Consider the following 19,246-nt stretch of genomic DNA (forward strand, 5'->3'; position numbering starts at 1 on the left):
ATTATTTGGGAGATCATAGTATTAAAATGAGGTTTGGGATGAGTCAAAGAATGCATAGAGGACGGAAGAGTCTAGAAGGTATTATTTGGGAGATCAAAGTATTAAAATGAGGTATGGGGTGAGTCAAAGGATGGATCGAGGAGGGAAGAGTCGAGAAGGTATTATTTGGGAGATCATAGTATTAAAATGAGGCTTGAGATGAGTCAAAGGATGGATCGAGGAGGGAAGAGTCGAGAAGGTGTTATTTGGGAGATCATAGTATTAAAATGAGGCTTGGGATGAGTCAAAGGATGGATCGAGGAGGGTAGAGTCGAGAAGGTATTATTTGGGAGATCATAGTATTAAAATGAGGCTTGGGATGAGTCAAAGAATGGATCGAGGAGGGAAGAGTCGAGAAGGTATTATTTGGGAGATCATAGTATTAAAATGAGGTTTGGGATGAGTCAAAGAATGCATAGAGGACGGAAGAGTCTAGAAGGTATTATTTGGGAGATCAAAGTATTAAAATGAGGTATGGGGTGAGTCAAAGGATGGATCGAGGAGGGAAGAGTCGAGAAGGTATTATTTGGGAGATCATAGTATTAAAATGAGGCTTGAGATGAGTCAAAGGATGGATCGAGGAGGGAAGAGTCGAGAAGGTGTTATTTGGGAGATCATAGTATTAAAATGAGGCTTGGGATGAGTCAAAGGATGGATCGAGGAGGGTAGAGTCGAGAAGGTATTATTTGGGAGATCATAGTATTAAAATGAGGCTTGGGATGAGTCAAAGAATGGATCGAGGAGGGAAGAGTCGAGAAGGTATTATTTGGGAGATCATAGTAGTAAAATGAGGCTTGGGATGAGTCAAAGTATGCATAGAGGAGGGAAGAGTCGAGAAGGTATTATTTGGGAGATCATAGTAGTAAAATGAGGCTTGGGATGAGTCAAAGTATGCATAGAGGAGGGAAGAGTCGAGAAGGTATTATTTGAGAGATCATAGTATTAAAATGAGGCTTGGGATGAGTCAAAGGATGGATAGAGGAGGGAAGAGTCGAGGGTATTATTTGGGTGATCATAGTATTAAAATGAGGTTTGGGATGAGTCAAAGGATGGATAGAGGAGGGAAGAGTCGAGAAGGTATTATTTAGGAGATCATAGTATTAAAATGAGGCCTGGGATGAGTCAAAGGATGGATAGAGGAGGAGAGTCGAGAAGGTATTATTTGGGAGATCATAGTATTAAAATGAGGCTTGAGATGAGTCAAAGGATGGATCGAGGAGGGAAGAGTCGAGAAGGTGTTATTTGGGAGATCATAGTATTAAAATGAGGCTTGGGATGAGTCAAAGGATGGGTCGAGGAGGGAAGAGTCGAGAAGGTATTATTTGGGAAATCATAGTATTAAAATGAGGCTTGGGATGAGTCAAAGAATGCATAGAGGAGGGAAGAGTCGAGAAGGTATTATTTGGGAGATCATAGTATTAAAATGAGGTTTGGGATGAGTCAAAGGATGCATAGAGGAGGGAAGAGTCGAGAAGGTATTATTTGGGAGATCATAGTATTAAAATGGGGTTTGGGATGAGTCAAAGGATGGATAGAGGAGGGAAGAGTCGAGAAGGTATTATTTGGGAGATCATAGTATTAAAATGAGGTTTGGGATGAGTCAAAGAATGCATAGAGGAGGGAAGAGTCGAGAAGGTATTATTTGGGAGATTATTGTTTTTAAAACGAGGCTTGGGATGAGTCAAAGGATGCATAGAGGAGGGAAGAGTCGAGAAGGTATTATTTGGGAGATCATAGTAGTAAAATGAGGTTTGGGATGAGTCAAAGGATGCATAGAGGAGGGAAGAGTCGAGAAGGTATTATTTGGGAGATCATAGTATTAAAATGAGGTTTGGGATGAGTCAAACGATGGATAGAGGAGGGAAGAGTCTAGAAGGTATTATTTGGGAGTTCGTAGTATTAAAATGAGGTTTGGGATGAGTCAAAGAATGCATAGAGGGGGGAAGAGTCTAGAAGGTATTATTTGGGAGATCATAGTATTAAAATGAGGCTTGGGATGAGTCAAAGGATGGATCGAGGAGGGTAGAGTCGAGAAGGTATTATTTGGGAGATCATAGTATTAAAATGAGGCTTGGGATGAGTCAAAGGATGGATAGAGGAGGGAAAAGTCGAGAAGGTATTATTTGGGAGATCATGGTATTAAAATTAGGTTTGGGATGAGTCAAAGGATGCATAAAGGAGAGAAGAGTCTATAAGGTATTATTTGGAGATCATAGTATTAAAATGAGGCTTGGGATGAGTCAAAGGATGGATCGAGGAGGGAAGAGTCGAGAAGGTATTATTTGGGAGATCATAGTATTAAAATGAGGTTTGGGATGAGTCAAAGGATGGATCGAGGAGGGAAGAGTCGAGAAGGTATTATTTGGGAGATCATAGTATTAAAGTGAGGTTTGGGATGTGTCAAAGAATGCATAGAGGAGGGAAGAGTCGAGAAGGTATTATTTGGGAGATCATAGTATTAAAGTGAGGTTTGGGATGAGTCAAAGGATGGATAGAGGAGGGAAGAGTCTAGAAGGTATTATTTGGGAGATCATAGTATTAAAATGAGGCTTGGGATGAGTCAAAGGATGGATAGAGGAGGGAAGATTCTAGAAGGTATTATTTCGGAGATCATAGTTTTAAAATTAGGTTTGGGATGAGTCAAAGAATGCATAGAGGAGGGAAGAGTCGAGAGGTATTATTTGGGAGATCATAGTATTAAAATGAGGTTTGGGATGAGTCAAAGGATGGATCGAGGAGGGAAGAGTCGAGAAGGTATTATTTGGGAGATCATAGTATTAAAATGAGGTTTGGGATGAGTCAAAGAATGCATAGAGGAGGGAAGAGTCGAGAAGGTATTATTTGGGAGATCATAGTATTAAAATGAGGCTTGGGATGAGTCAAAGGATGGATCGAGGAGGGAAGAGTTGAGAAAGTATTATTTGGGAAATCATAGTATTAAAATGAGGCTTGGGATGAGTCAAAGAATGCATAGAGGAGGGAAGAGTCGAGAAAGTATTATTTGGGAGATCATAGTATTAAAATGAGGTTTGGGATGAGTCAAAGGATGGATAGAGGAGGGAAGAGTCGAGAAGGTACTATTTGGGAGATCATAGTATTAAAATGAGGTTTGGGATGGGTCAAAGAATGCATAGAGGAGGGAAGAGTCGAGAAGGTATTATTTGGGAGATTATTGTTTTAAACGAGGCTTGGGATAAGTCAAAGGATGCATAGAGGAGGGAAGAGTCGAGAAGGTATTATTTGGGAGATCATAGTAGTAAAATGAGGTTTGGGATGAGTCAAAGGATGCATAGAGGAGGGAAGAGTCGAGAAGGTATTATTTGGGAGATCATAGTATTAAAATGAGGTTTGGGATGAGTCAAACGATGGATAGAGGAGGGAAGAGTCTAGAAGGTATTATTTGGGAGATCGTAGTATTAAAATGAGGTTTGGGATGAGTCAAAGAATGCACAGAGGGGGGAAGAGTCTAGAAGGTATTATTTGGGAGATCATAGTATTAAAATGAGGCTTGGCATGAGTCAAAGGATGGATAGAGGAGGGAAGACTTGAGAAGGTATTATTTGGGAGATCATAGTATTAAAATGAGGTTTGGGATCAGTCAAACGATGGATAGAGGAGGGAAGAGTCTAGAAGGTATTATTTGGGAGATCGTAGTATTAAAATGAGGCTTGGCATGAGTCAAAGGATGGATAGAGGAGGGAAGACTTGAGAAGGTATTATTTGGGAGATCATAGTATTAAAATGAGGTTTGGGATGAGTCAAACGATGGATAGAGGAGGGAAGAGTCTAGAAGGTATTATTTGGGAGATCGTAGTATTAAAATGAGGTTTGGGATGAGTCAAAGAATGCATAGAGGGGGGAAGAGTCTAGAAGGTATTATTTGGGAGATCATAGTATTAAAATGAGGCTTGGGATGAGTCAAAGGATGCATAGAGGAGGGAAGAGTCGAGAAGGTATTATTTGGGAGATCATAGTATTAAAATGAGGTTTGGGATCAGTCAAACGATGGATAGAGGAGGGAAGAGTCTAGAAGGTATTATTTGGGAGATCGTAGTATTAAAATGAGGCTTGGCATGAGTCAAAGGATGGATAGAGGAGGGAAGACTTGAGAAGGTATTATTTGGGAGATCATAGTATTAAAATGAGGCTTGGGATGAGTCAAAGGATGGATCGAGGAGGGAAGAGTCGAGAAGGTATTATTTGGGAGATCATAGTATTAAAATGAGGTTTGGGATGAGTCAAAGGATGGATCGAGGAGGGAAGAGTCGAGAAGGTATTATTTGGGAGATCATAGTATTAAAGTGAGGTTTGGGATGTGTCAAAGAATGCATAGAGGAGGGAAGAGTCGAGAAGGTATTATTTGGGAGATCATAGTATTAAAGTGAGGTTTGGGATGAGTCAAAGGATGGATAGAGGAGGGAAGAGTCTAGAAGGTATTATTTGGGAGATCATAGTATTAAAATGAGGCTTGGGATGAGTCAAAGGATGGATAGAGGAGGGAAGATTCTAGAAGGTATTATTTCGGAGATCATAGTTTTAAAATTAGGTTTGGGATGAGTCAAAGAATGCATAGAGGAGGGAAGAGTCGAGAGGTATTATTTGGGAGATCATAGTATTAAAATGAGGTTTGGGATGAGTCAAAGGATGGATCGAGGAGGGAAGAGTCGAGAAGGTATTATTTGGGAGATCATAGTATTAAAATGAGGTTTGGGATGAGTCAAAGAATGCATAGAGGAGGGAAGAGTCGAGAAGGTATTATTTGGGAGATCATAGTATTAAAATGAGGCTTGGGATGAGTCAAAGGATGGATCGAGGAGGGAAGAGTTGAGAAAGTATTATTTGGGAAATCATAGTATTAAAATGAGGCTTGGGATGAGTCAAAGAATGCATAGAGGAGGGAAGAGTCGAGAAGGTATTATTTGGGAGATCATAGTATTAAAATGAGGTTTGGGATGAGTCAAAGGATGGATAGAGGAGGGAAGAGTCGAGAAGGTACTATTTGGGAGATCATAGTATTAAAATGAGGTTTGGGATGGGTCAAAGAATGCATAGAGGAGGGAAGAGTCGAGAAGGTATTATTTGGGAGATTATTGTTTTAAACGAGGCTTGGGATAAGTCAAAGGATGCATAGAGGAGGGAAGAGTCGAGAAGGTATTATTTGGGAGATCATAGTAGTAAAATGAGGTTTGGGATGAGTCAAAGGATGCATAGAGGAGGGAAGAGTCGAGAAGGTATTATTTGGGAGATCATAGTATTAAAATGAGGTTTGGGATGAGTCAAACGATGGATAGAGGAGGGAAGAGTCTAGAAGGTATTATTTGGGAGATCGTAGTATTAAAATGAGGTTTGGGATGAGTCAAAGAATGCATAGAGGGGGAAGAGTCTAGAAGGTATTATTTGGGAGATCATAGTATTAAAATGAGGCTTGGGATGAGTCAAAGGATGGATCGAGGAGGGAAGAGTCGAGAAGGTATTATTTGGGAGATCATAGTATTAAAATGAGGCTTGGGATGAGTCAAAGGATGGATCGAGGAGGGAAGAGTCGAGAAGGTATTATTTGGGAGATTATAGTATTAAAATGAGGCTTGGGATGAGTCAAAGGATGGATAGAGGAGGGAAGAGTCGAGAAGGTATTATTTGGGAGATCATAGTATTAAAATGAGGCTTGGGATGAGTCAAAGGATGGATAGAGGAGGGAAAAGTCGAGAAGGTATTATTTGGGAGATCATGGTATTAAAATTAGGTTTGGGATGAGTCAAAGGATGCATAAAGGAGAGAAGAGTCTATAAGGTATTATTTGGAGATCATAGTATTAAAATGAGGCTTGGGATGAGTCAAAGGATGGATCGAGGAGGGAAGAGTCGAAAAGGTATTATTTGGGAGATCATAGTATTAAAATGAGGCTTGGGATGAGTCAAAGGATGGATCGAGGAGGAAAGAGTCGAGAAGGTATTATTTGGGAGATCATAGTAGTAAAATGAGGCTTGGGATGAGTCAAAGGATGCATAGAGGAGGGAAGAGTCGAGAATGTATTATTTGGGAGATCATAGTATTAAAATGAGGTTTGGGATGAGTCAAAGAATGCATAGAGGACGGAAGAGTCTAGAAGGTATTATTTGGGAGATCAAAGTATTAAAATGAGGTATGGGGTGAGTCAAAGGATGGATCGAGGAGGGAAGAGTCGAGAAGGTATTATTTGGGAGATCATAGTATTAAAATGAGGCTTGAGATGAGTCAAAGGATGGATCGAGGAGGGAAGAGTCGAGAAGGTGTTATTTGGGAGATCATAGTATTAAAATGAGGCTTGGGATGAGTCAAAGGATGGATCGAGGAGGGTAGAGTCGAGAAGGTATTATTTGGGAGATCATAGTATTAAAATGAGGCTTGGGATGAGTCAAAGAATGGATCGAGGAGGGAAGAGTCGAGAAGGTATTATTTGGGAGATCATAGTATTAAAATGAGGTTTGGGATGAGTCAAAGAATGCATAGAGGACGGAAGAGTCTAGAAGGTATTATTTGGGAGATCAAAGTATTAAAATGAGGTATGGGGTGAGTCAAAGGATGGATCGAGGAGGGAAGAGTCGAGAAGGTATTATTTGGGAGATCATAGTATTAAAATGAGGCTTGAGATGAGTCAAAGGATGGATCGAGGAGGGAAGAGTCGAGAAGGTGTTATTTGGGAGATCATAGTATTAAAATGAGGCTTGGGATGAGTCAAAGGATGGATCGAGGAGGGTAGAGTCGAGAAGGTATTATTTGGGAGATCATAGTATTAAAATGAGGCTTGGGATGAGTCAAAGAATGGATCGAGGAGGGAAGAGTCGAGAAGGTATTATTTGGGAGATCATAGTAGTAAAATGAGGCTTGGGATGAGTCAAAGTATGCATAGAGGAGGGAAGAGTCGAGAAGGTATTATTTGGGAGATCATAGTAGTAAAATGAGGCTTGGGATGAGTCAAAGTATGCATAGAGGAGGGAAGAGTCGAGAAGGTATTATTTGGGAGATCATAGTATTAAAATGAGGCTTGGGATGAGTCAAAGAATGGATCGAGGAGGGAAGAGTCGAGAAGGTATTATTTGGGAGATCATAGTATTAAAATGAGGTTTGGGATGAGTCAAAGAATGCATAGAGGAGGGAAGAGTCTAGAAGGTATTATTTGGGAGATCATAGTATTAAAATGAGGTATGGGGTGAGTCAAAGGATGGATCGAGGAGGGAAGAGTCGAGAAGGTATTATTTGGGAGATCATAGTAGTAAAATGAGGTTTGGAATGGGTCAAAGGAGTGATAGAGGAGGGAATGCGATATAGAACTTTTATTACGATGAAGTTCTCAGCAAATGAAGAAGTTGGAGAAACTCTCCCTATGCATTATGAAGGAGAAATGAAAACTGGCCCAACGCTGCTCCTAAGCGTATAAGAGCTCGCCAGGGGTCGGTGCTGGTCAAGAGACATTGTAAGCAGCTGCGTGATGGTGTCACCACAACGAGCATCGCTCATTTCACTAATCACAAACGCTCCTTTTCTGAAACTCATACCCTTGCAGTATAACGAAACCTACCCTCCGGTAGCACATCTGTTAATCCCACAAAACATCTTTATGAACTCACAACCCTCCCCCCACGAATGGCGGCACCTCATTTATTAATGTATTCTACCTTCAGAGCACGTGACTAATCCTAGTAACCAATAACAGTGAACTGACCACGAACCTTGGGTTCTGGAGCAGCTTGCTGCCCAGTGTAAAGCGCTTTAATGCCTTGTCAGGGACTGTAAGCGCTATATAAATGCAATTACAATTCAGGGTGCTGGGAAGCCCTGAGTGCAAAATATCATCAGGGGCACGATGTGCGCAACTTAATGACAATCCCTAGCAGTGTGATTGGCGTCAAGGAGTGTTGGGCATGACAAAACACCTTCAGTACCCGAGCAAGCTCTTTCATTGGCTCTCGTCTCATCTGATATGTGCAGGCGCATGCGCAGTGAACAGGAGAGCCCACTCATCCCAAGCCTCATTTTAATACTATGATCTCCCAAATAATACCTTCTCGACCACCCACAGCTCTCTACCTGAGACTTCAGTTTCTGATTATATCACCACCCACCCACCCCCACTCACATCAGGGTCCCTCCGAGTCTAGCCCTTGTATGTAATGGACGTACAAAGAACCATCATAACCACGCAAGTGTGGCCAGGGGAGGCTGTTAACAATAAAGCGAAGCGCGACAATGGCGCTGGACGGAGGGCAGCACATGCTGGTAACATGTTTCAACGCAGAATCCAGGCAGAGTTTGGAAGCCCTGACTATATTGTTCAAGTGCACCATAGTTTGTGATGTTGACCAATAGCAGCTGTGCTACAGGACACAAAGTGAAATATGTTTCTTACAGGATCATTGCTACTACCATGGGCACGTCCACGGGCACAGGGATTCCTACGTCGTTCTCAGCACCTGCTCTGGAATCAGGTAAGGGCTCTCAGGTTTCTGGGGCCAGCAATGTAAACAATTTTGTTCATAATTACTGGAGAGGTGGCGACTTCACTTGGGTGCCACTGATCGGGTCTAACGAAGGATCGCCTTTGTTCACAATATCCTTGATTTCTAAAGACAAAATCAGGGCGCTTCTTGCGACTGGTTCCAAGCACCTCATTACGACGTCCCCGGTAATTCTGACGGGGTCTCTAACAAAACAAAAATCAGCTGTATTCTGTATGGGAAATCCAGAGAGAAATGGGGAATGTCTCCATTTACCTAATTACTTAAATGTATAGCTCCTGCCCCTGTTTATTTATCTGGTTCTGTATAATGCTCATGTTGTCTGTACTTTGTATATTTCAAATTTCTGTTGCACTACCTGTCATATGCTTTTATACCCTATGTGCCTTATACAATCCTTATCTTGTAAAGCGCTCTGATACCTCTGGGTCTAGCCAGCGCTGTATAAAACCTTCAAAAAATAAATAATAATTAGCATTGCCATTGAACAGGGCATACCTGTTCTACGTGATTCTTCAATTTTGAGGGGCCCCGCAGGGGCCACTCATGATCCCTGGTAACCCCTCGCTCTGGTAGTTACGTATAATCAGGACCACTGGAATTACACGGCAGCTGAGGTCAAATTACGCAGACTAACACGGCTCATTTTGTGATAGTATTACTTCATTATTTTGACATTTTCACACATGGTAACACTGTCTAGGAAATGCTTTCCTGTTACTAGTATCGGTTTACCACCCACGTACAGCAATAAGCCACTGAAAGATGACCAGTCAACCTTAGAGAAGGGCCTTCTGCTGTCAGGAACATACGTCACCATGTTTTTAGTAACTTTTGATCCGTTTAAACTAGAATCAACATTTTTGTTTGTTGAACTCTGTAGAGTATGCGGCGGATGATGGATTATGTGGCAAATGAGGCAATTCTATACTTACGTGAAAAATGCTGCGGTCACAGAATTGCATGATTCTAGTCGCCCCGTCTACAATGTGCTTCAGAAATACTGCACCTTGCAATTGAGAGCTCGTAATAATGCTCTAAGCAATAGCCCGACATCAATCAATCAATCAGTGATTTGCAAAATACGGCAATTAACCCGTGAGATCTCAAGGCGCTGGAGTTGCTGCTTGCTTCGTGGTGAACTGTTCATTCGAACAGCCAAGTCTTGAGTCCTTTCCTGAACTGCTGGAGTGATGGAGTGGTCCTCAGGTGTAGGGGAAGGTTGTTCCAAGCTTTGGTCGCCAGGTGTAAGAAAGAGCGTCCTCTGTGTTGCTACGGTGGACCCAGGGGGTGTCTACGATGAAGAGGGAGGCGGATCGTAGGTGCCTGGTTGGTTGGTAGAAGGTCAGGCATTTGTTGATGTAGGTTGGTCCTTCTTTGTTCCAGGCCCTGTAAGCGTGGGTCAACATCTTGAACTGACGTCTCTTCAGGACCGGGAGCCAGTGAGGTGGGGTGTGATGTGGGATCGTCTTGGGAGGTCGAGGATGAATCTGCTCACTGAGTTTTTTATTTTCTGTAGTCTCTTCAGGAGGCGTGCAGTGATTCCTATGTAGAGTGTGTTTCCCGTAGTCCAACCTGCTGGTGATGAGCGCCTGCATGATGGTCCTTCTGAAGAGGAGAGGGTGTGCCAATGCTGGAATGCTTTCGGGAGCACTGTCCATGCCTCTTTTAATGATTAGGTTTAGCATGCAACCAATGCTGTCACTTCTGACATCATTTCAGAATCAATTCTTGCATATGTGGAGTTATATAGTAAAAACATAGCAATAAAGAAAATGTGTGATATGTATAAGCAGGGCCGAACTGGGAACAGCAACCAGCCCTGGGAGATTGCTGCTCGACCGGCCCTGGGAGGGGGTGGGGGGGTGCTAATAGAAAGCAGCGTTCCCACTTTTGCTACTGTGGGCTGATACTGCAGCACTGCTGCAAAACCGGCCCCCAGTTACAAAACCGGCCCCCAAGCCCAGAAAATCGCCCCCACCTCTCCGGCCCACCAGGGAAACGCCCAGTGCCCGCTATGGCCAGTCCGGTCCTCTATATAGGAAGGGTTTACTATGAGGCGGGGGTTGGATGCAAGACCGTTATCTTCTCTTTTTACCATATTTCCCCCAACATGAGCACAATTAATGCCTTTGGTGCTAGTCGCAGTAGAGAGGCCAAAAACTGGATGGGCATAGACACGAGTCCCCAGAGTAGTTTTTTTCCAATAACCTGCCCACAGCGGAAGTTTGCGCAATACATTTCCTGCCCACGCTGATTCGTCAAAGAAAAGTTCTGTACATTTCTCTGTCTTCAGAAAAGTGGAGACGACACATTTGGAGCCAGTGGGCCTGATTCATAGAAAGTTCCAAGTCATGAGCAGGCCATTGCAAACGTGAGTGTGCCAACTTTTTCCTGATTCACAAAAGCCTGAGGCATATTTGAGAAGCATTAACGCCTGCTGTAGATTCCCTGCTGTGCGCCCGGGTATCCTAAACCAAGTCTGGGGACTGTATGTATTTCAGAAATTAACAGCCTTAAATTTATGATAAATGTGAAATTTCTCATTTCTTTTTTTTTTCCTCTCGTCTTGTGAAGTCTTCTTTTTTACTCGCTCTCTTCAGAAATGGAGGAGTTTTGGGGCTGTCCAGGGGATGCTTTGGCCTTTCCTGTCCTCGGGGTCATGTGGGTCATGAGGTCATGAAAGGGGTCTGTCCTCACTTTCCGCATCACTCTAGACATTGTGTAAATACTGTTACACACGCACCTCCCGACACCACTCTGGGAACACAATCTCTCAATTTCTAGGTGTCACGACTGTGGTCATTTTTGCACTTCTCTCCGATTTTACACGCTCGTAAGTGACGTCGGTTCCCTGTAAAAATTCGCCGATAAGGAATCAACATCCAGATTTCATGTGCACTTTTAACACTTTTGTTCTGTGTAAATTAATCTCACGCGCTGCAAACATTTAGTCAACAGCCCCAGTGTGATCACGAGGAGCGCCTCGACAGCCCTCGTGCTTCTGATTTTGGGGGCATTTAAAAATGGCGGCCTCTCGTGACCACCTCGCGCCGGTGATGTCACCTTCTGGCCAGATCCCAGCTATTTATATTCAGTTACTTAAGGCTTCCCTCTCAGCTCCCTCACCCCCAGGGCCGCACGTGATCTCACTCCTCCTAGTGCCTCACGTGGTAAAGTAGCGCTATCGCTATCCTGACTGACTGGCAGAACTCCCCGAGGGTCGATTTGGATCTCGGGGCCGTGACGTGTCCGATGAGCCTCACTCCACCCCAGAGTCTCGGAGACCGGCCTGCGAGGATCCGCTCGGTGGGGGAGGATTACTAACATGGCTTTGTGTAATGCACTCCTACAAAAGCAACACGAAAGCCACGACGTGCAGCCGTAAAATCGGACTCCATGGGACTGGTGTGTTTCTGGAGTGGAAACGGGTGGTGGTATCTGATTGGCCGAGAGCGACCTCGTGGAAAGATTAGTACAATTTAAACACCACCTGTGGCACAAAGAAGAGTTCCTGTCAGGGCGCAAAGTGTCTGTGATTCTGGAGCATTGTTGAGGGAAACTAAGATAGAAACTCATGTTGATAACATATACCAGGCTCAACCACTGTCCACCCAGAACACACATGCCGAACACAATCTCACGCTTTACAAGAGGCCTGCTCATTGCTTAATTTGAGCTGGTGGTTTCCAGGGCCCTGCATCCTCACTTAATTATCGACCCAGGCGCTTGTGACGGTTGCTCTGGCCCATTTTAGTATCAGGCAATTATCTACTAGAACCCACTCTGGTCGGATGGAACTTTTTACTTGCCCAATAGCGTGGAGGGAATAAACACAATTATCAGAAAATGCAGTCTGCAATTTATCATAATCAAGGACTCGAGACTTAATCTCTTGGCTCTCTGGCTTTTATTATCAGCATAAAGATTTGCAGATACAAAGTCCTCAATACGAGGCACAACAAGTACATAGGCACTAACACAAATGCTACTCTACGAAGAATCCGCATACGGCTAAAAATAACTAAGAGCACAATCTCTAAAAGCATGAGGTAGAAACTACCAAGCCAATGTCGATATTAGGGACACTGGACCATACCATCTCTGTCCCTACTCTGTACTAGATGACATCCCTACTTAGCAATCCCTTGAGACCCTCAATCGAGTAAAAGGTGTCAGAGTGAAACTTCCTAAGAAGTCTTCACTTAGAGAGCTCGGTCTAAGTTGCCCCCTCTAGCTCTTCGCCTAGCCTTCCTCTGCTCTGGGCTGCTCTGATCTGCCTCCACCCTCGGGGCGCTTTCCCTAATACAGAACCCCAAGTCCCAGAACACGCCCTTTCGCACCTCCTCTTTAGCGGGGGTTGTCTTTCAGTAATTTTCCACAGAGCGCTGTCCAGTTCCATCGTCCATCGCTTGGCCTTGAGTCCCAGACGCCATCCGCACTAGGAGTTACGATTGGCACATTCCAATGCACTCCCATGTCTGGCTTTTACTACATAAGTCAATTTGTGAACAAAGAGCTTCTCTACTAACGAGCAACTGTCCTTGCACCTGGGGTGAGCTCATGCAAGGCAGACATACTTCGCATCTTTTAACTTGCTATTTACTACAGCCTAAAACCTCTACTGGACTAAATCCTTTTTGGCCTATTGCCCTCAGTCAACATAACAAAATAGCAGGCCTTTCGCCTCAACGATATATGCGAATTCTGACCACTACTTCGGTTACACAAGCATGTCTAAATCACAGTATTGACATTTACGTCTTTCTTTCATGTGTGGTCAAACTAAACAGTCTACAGACACGCATTCTAAGTTACACATTTCTAACACCACATTATTTTCATGTAAGCTAAACTCTATGCATTTCTCTAATACGTTCACAATATGCTTGTACATAGCTAACACTTCTATTGAAATCGATATAGGTTATACGATTCTTAATACATTGCACACAAAATACCTGAGTACACATTTGATTATATGTGGGTGCCGACTAACAGTGAATATAACGCACCCCTACGATTTTCAAACTTTTAAGCGCTACATCAGTTCCCCCCTTTGATGACATCTGTCATCACACCATTACAATCTTCTTCTTTAGAACTGATTTAAACCGCACTGGTCATGACTCTGCCATGTCGAACTCCCTCCATTCTCTTAAGACTCTCATATTGCTGCTCCTGGAACTTCGCCATTCTTTTCTCGTTTGCTCTAAGAGCTCTTTCAACCTTGCCTCCTTGATACCACTTCCATGCTTTCACGCATCCCCACAAACAAATCACACAAACCGCAGCAATGATAATTGGCTTCAGCACTGAACCAAGAAATCCTCTTCCCAAATTCGCAAACCACGTTCCCACTCTTCCAAACCCTTGTCCAATCTTTTCCCACACATTCTCTTCCGTCAAGTCCATAATCTCCTTGTGAATAGTCGTGATGTTATCTATGTACTTCCCTAACTCCTTCGTGTTGTCTGGAATATATGTGCACCATTCTTGAACCTTCAATAATTTGCAGACTCCGCCTTCCTTGGCTAATAACACGTCTAACGCAAGGCGATTCTGCATAACCATATTTCGTATCGACAACATCTCTCCAGCCACCAACAACAAAGACCTCGCCGTATTCATAGACAACTCGTCAACTACAGTCGCCAACCTCCTGATCTTCACATCATTCAACACCACACCCATACTAGGTATCATTGCTCCATATATATCACCAATCACTGCACCTGCATTTACAGCCCTACGTCTTCTAGAATGTTGTCTCGTCTCTAACAACTCCAAGTCCTCTGTGTGATAAATCTTCGGGAATATGATAGCCAAATAGCATATGCCATACCAATTTGCAGGTAGCCTGACATAAGCATTCTTCCCACATACATAATACACTGTCGGAATTACTTGTACCACACCTTGCATAAAGTCCTTAACAGAGGCTTCCATGGTGAAGGTCTGAGAACAGGTGCTATGTCCTACTGCGACCTTCTCCGTAGCGGACTGAGGCCGTCCGATACACAAATTCCCTTTCTGCACTTCATCTAACGCTATTGGTCCATAGCTTCCCTTGGACTTGTGAGCTTTCTCCTCCTCAGTCCAATCTACTGGACTATCCCCAGTGTCTCGTGTCTGGGTCAACTTTCTATATCTGTCCTCTACTTGATCAATGAATTTCTTCTCCGTCTCAGATAACGCACATGTCAGGTTATACCTGTGAGCATGCGCAGTATCCAACTTCACAGTCGATCTAAAATACTTCAGGAGTCTGTCCTCTTTCTTATAATAGTCATACTTATTCAAATGCTTGATTGCCGGAACTTCAGGAAGTACCGTGTCAAAATTTGAAAAGAAATACTCGAACTGCCTCCTGTCGTAAAATAAACTAAGCAATAAACTACAAGAAATCCCATATGTCAATGGGAGATGATGATACTTGATACCTTCATCCACTGAAGCAGGCAACTGCATACACACATAACAGTCCTTCACATCCATCGCATCAACGTATTCATACAACAACTTTGCATATGCATTAAGCTTAAAATCACCCCTCGACAAATCCATGTGGAGTCTGCGATCGTCCCTTAACTTTGATGTTCCCTGTTCTCTGGTACTGACACCTCTCTGTCCTGGGGTAATAGGTGTGGGTGCTCCCTGAACCTTCCCCTCCTGCCTGTGAGCCACCATGTACGAACTTATCACCACTGCAAATATAGTGGCTATCACAACCCCTATCAATGTGCCTATTATCAACTTAGCCCTACGATGTGTGTTTGCAGGATCTGCCATCTTCGGAATATACTCAATGTCCAATACAGTCTCTGAAGTGGTAAGTCTCTTTCTCATCAATGTCTCTTTCGTGAACTTAGGCAAACCCTCCCTAACTTTTCTTCGTTCTATAACGGAAAAATCCCTAATTTTGTTCTTCTTCCGCTCGGATCTAGGTTATCTTCTTCCCTGCTTGCAACCCTCTCAAATCAGTCCAACATAACTGCTGGTCCCAACAGTTCCAGGACTCCCTGCAATATTTCGAGCTTAAGGATAATCAGTTCTTGTGGATCTGGCACAGCTGCAAACGTCGGGAACTCTAAATTGTCCAAGATCATACCTCGAATGACACTCAGGAATGGTGGACTCAGAATGTGGATAGTCAGAATTCCTTCGATCTCCAGTCCCGGAACTTTCAGCAACACTTCCACTCTCTGGAGCGGGACACTGTTGACCAATGTCATCGACCTCAATCTTCCCGTGCTCGGTAACCCTGGCATCAGTCACTGGATATGCCCACTCTGGTGAAGCGTACTTCCGACTTGGCAATCTAGTTCTCTTTGACCTTCTCGCACTACCTTGAGGATACTCCTCGTCGCCCGATTCTTCTTCTGGCTCCTCCGAAACTGGTGCAAGATCTGTGTCCGGTACCACCTTCAGGTTTACCCGTTTCTGTCTTGCGGGCCAAACCCTTTCTGCTTCTGTGGCACCTCCGGTCTTCCCCTCGATACCCTGTGCACTAGCCTCCTCTTCCTCGGCAGAACTCGATTCCGTACTGCCCACTGCACCTCTTGCTCCTTCGCCTGTTTCTGGGTCGGTACTTCTTTCACGTCCTTCCTCAGCTCGATTCAGTGCACCATCAGCCGCTTCAGCAACCCTTACAGCTTGACTGGCCCTCTCAGGTGGTTCTGTCGGCTCAGCTGGATTTTCGTTCTCGAGAGGGGCTGTATCTTCTAAGGGTGCTGGAACTCTGCGGGTATGGGAAGCATGCACCCAGTTCGGTAAACCTCCACACTTGACGGCTGTGTTCGTAACGAGGATCACTTGGAACGGGCCGCGCCACCTAGCATCCAAGCAACTCTTCCTCACGTGCTTGCGGACTAGGACCCAATCGCCTGGGCATAAGTCGTGGCACAGGTCACTCGCAGCTGGAACCGTTGCTGTCTGCACCTGCTGAGACACAGAACGGACCACGTCAGCAAGGCCTTTACAATAGTCCAGGATCATATCATCAGTGATATTTATCAGAGCAGTAGCAGGTATTGCAGGCAAACGCATCGCTCTTCCCATGAGGATTTCATGGGGTGACAACCCAGTCCTTCTATCAGGCACACTTCGGAGGCTCATAAGGACCAAAGGTAATGCGTCAGGCCATTTCAGGGACGTTGACGAACACACCTTCGCCATCCGAGCCTTCAGAGTTCCATTCACCTGCTCCACTATCCCTGAAGCTTCTGGTCTATAGCTACAGTGTAACTTCTGATCTATATTCAAAGCAGCACAAAGCAACTTCATAACTTCGCTGTGAAAATGAGTTCCTCTGTCAGATTCAAAGGACGTCGGGAACCCGTACCTTGGAATGAGTTCTCTCAATAACAGTTTTGCTACTGTGAGTGTGTCACATCTGCGTGTAGGGTATGCCTCCACCCACCTGGAAAAGACACATACTATCACTAATATGTACCTCAACCCATTACACTTCGGCATTTCAACAAAATCCAGCTGCATCCTATTGAAAAGTCCACCCGACCTCCCTATGTGACTCAACGTCACAGCTGTCCTCTTTCCTACATTCATCTGTTGACAAGTGACACACCTCTGGCACACGGTTTCAGCCACTGCCCGAAACTTCGGGTTGTACCAAGTCTGACGAAACACTCTCATCATTGCGTCTCTACCTAGATGTACAGCACCATGTATCAACCTCGCCATGGGATTCAACAAACTTTCCGGCAACACTGCTCGTCCATCATTCGAAACCCATATATCCACATCTCCCTTCTCACATCCCGCTCGTATCCAACTGTCTCGCTCCTGATCCGAGACTCCTTCCTGAAGCTGCTTCAGTTCCTCCCATGAGTCTGCCATTGCTAACATCTGACCGTACACCACCTCCTCCCCAGTTTCCTCAATGTGAATCTCCGTAAAATTGCATCCCTGTTCTGCACAAAACCGAGCTACTTCGTCGGCATAATTATTACCCAATGAAACAAAATCATTTCCCTTCGTATGAGCAGCACATTTAACAACAGCAATTTCATCAGGACCTTGCAATGCTTCAAGCAATTTTCGTACATAATCACCATTTCTTTTGGGTGAACCTGAAGACGTCATAAACCCTCTCTGGGACCATAGTTGTCCGAAGTCATGAACCACACCAAACCCATACTGGCTGTCCGTGTAAATCGTTACACGGATCTTGTCGGCTGCCAAACAGGCACGAGTCAAAGCAATAAGCTCAGCCACCTGCGCGGAGTGTACTCCTTCTAAACAAGCGGCTTCAACCACCCCCGTGATGGTACATACAGCAAACGCTGCTCTCAATCGACCGACACAGTCTCTTAAACATGAACCGTCCACAAAGAAAATCTCATCTGACACTGGGAGCGGTTCATCGACAATGTCAGGTCTCGGTTTGGTGCATAGTTCAGTCACATCGAGACAATCGTGGTCCTCACAATCTTCATTATCATCTATATTTGGAATAGGTAACAATGTGGCAGGATTTAAAACAGCACACCTCTTCAGTATCACATTATCGGCTGCCAGGATAACCTGCTCATAACGAGTCAGCCTATTATTCGTGAGGTGCTGTGTTTTAGTCCTAGTCATCAACAATTCAACAGAATGAGGCACATGTACAGTAAGAGGATGACCCATCACAATGCTCTCGCATCTCTCGATGCTGACACCTGTTGCCGCAACGGACCTGAGACATCCGGGCAACGCAGAAGCTACTGGATCTAAAGTAGCTGAGAAATAGGCAACTGGTCTACGGACACCTCCGTGATTCTGAGTTAACACTGCTAATGCGCAACCTTCCCTTTCGCAGCAGAACAACGCGAATGCCTTGTTGTAATCCGGCATTCCCAACGCAGGAGCGCTACATAAGGCTTCTCTCAGCCTCAGAAATGATTTCAAACAGTCGTCGTCCCATGGTACCGGATCACTTACATCCTTTCGCGTCAGCCGCTGTAAAGGCTTCGCTTCAAAGGAAAAGTTTGGGATCCACTGGCGGCAATAACCAACCATTCCCAAAAACATTCTAACTTCCCTCTGTGTCGAGGGAACTGGCATTCTCAGAATCGCATCAATGCGATCTGGAGACACCTTCCTTTTACCCTTCTCTATTCTGTGCCCCAAATACTGTACCTCAGGTAAACAGTATTGCAGCTTGTTTGGGGACACCTTGTGACCATTTTCTCCCAAAAAGTTCAGCAGCGCAATCGTATCAGTTCTGCAAGCGTCTTCTGTTTCTGAAGCAACAAGCAGATCATCAATGTATTGCACCAAAACAGAGTTTTGTGGCAACACAAGGCTTTCTAAGTTTTTCTTCAAGAGTTGATTAAAAATCGATGGGCTCTCCGTATACCCCTGTGGGATACGACACCACGTTAATACCCGATTTTCTAGTCTAAATGCAAAAAGAAATCTGCTCTCTTCATGTAGGGGAATCGAAAAAAATGCTTGACACAAGTCAATCACTGTGAACCATTCAGCTTCACATGGGATCTGGAACAGTATCACGGATGGATTCGGTACCACTGGACAACATGGAACAACTATGTCGTTTATCTTCCGCAGGTCTTGCACTATCCTGAACTTCCCACTTGGTTTCTGCAGTCCCATAATGGGCGAATTACATGGACTACCCATGATCTCCACCAGTATTCCCTGCCTAATCATAGACTCGATCACAGGTTTAATCCCTGCAATCGTTT

The 19,246-nt window shown here is 44.3% G+C and overlaps 1 protein-coding gene across 2 annotated transcripts in view; it reads left to right on the plus strand.

Moving 5' to 3' along the window:
* Positions 1–19,246, plus strand: part of LOC146863385 (disintegrin and metalloproteinase domain-containing protein 33-like) — a 460,898-nt gene that overhangs the window by 303,821 nt on the left and 137,831 nt on the right. For both annotated transcript variants that reach the window (XM_085642820.1, XM_085642819.1), the window contains exon 5: positions 8,428–8,504. In XM_085642820.1, the coding sequence (XP_085498946.1) occupies positions 8,428–8,504 (77 nt within the window). The remainder of the gene's footprint in view (positions 1–8,427; positions 8,505–19,246) is intronic.

This window comes from Triturus cristatus, chromosome 2_2 (genome assembly GCF_964204655.1).
Source record: "Triturus cristatus chromosome 2_2, aTriCri1.1, whole genome shotgun sequence".
NCBI lineage: Eukaryota > Metazoa > Chordata > Amphibia > Caudata > Salamandridae > Triturus > Triturus cristatus.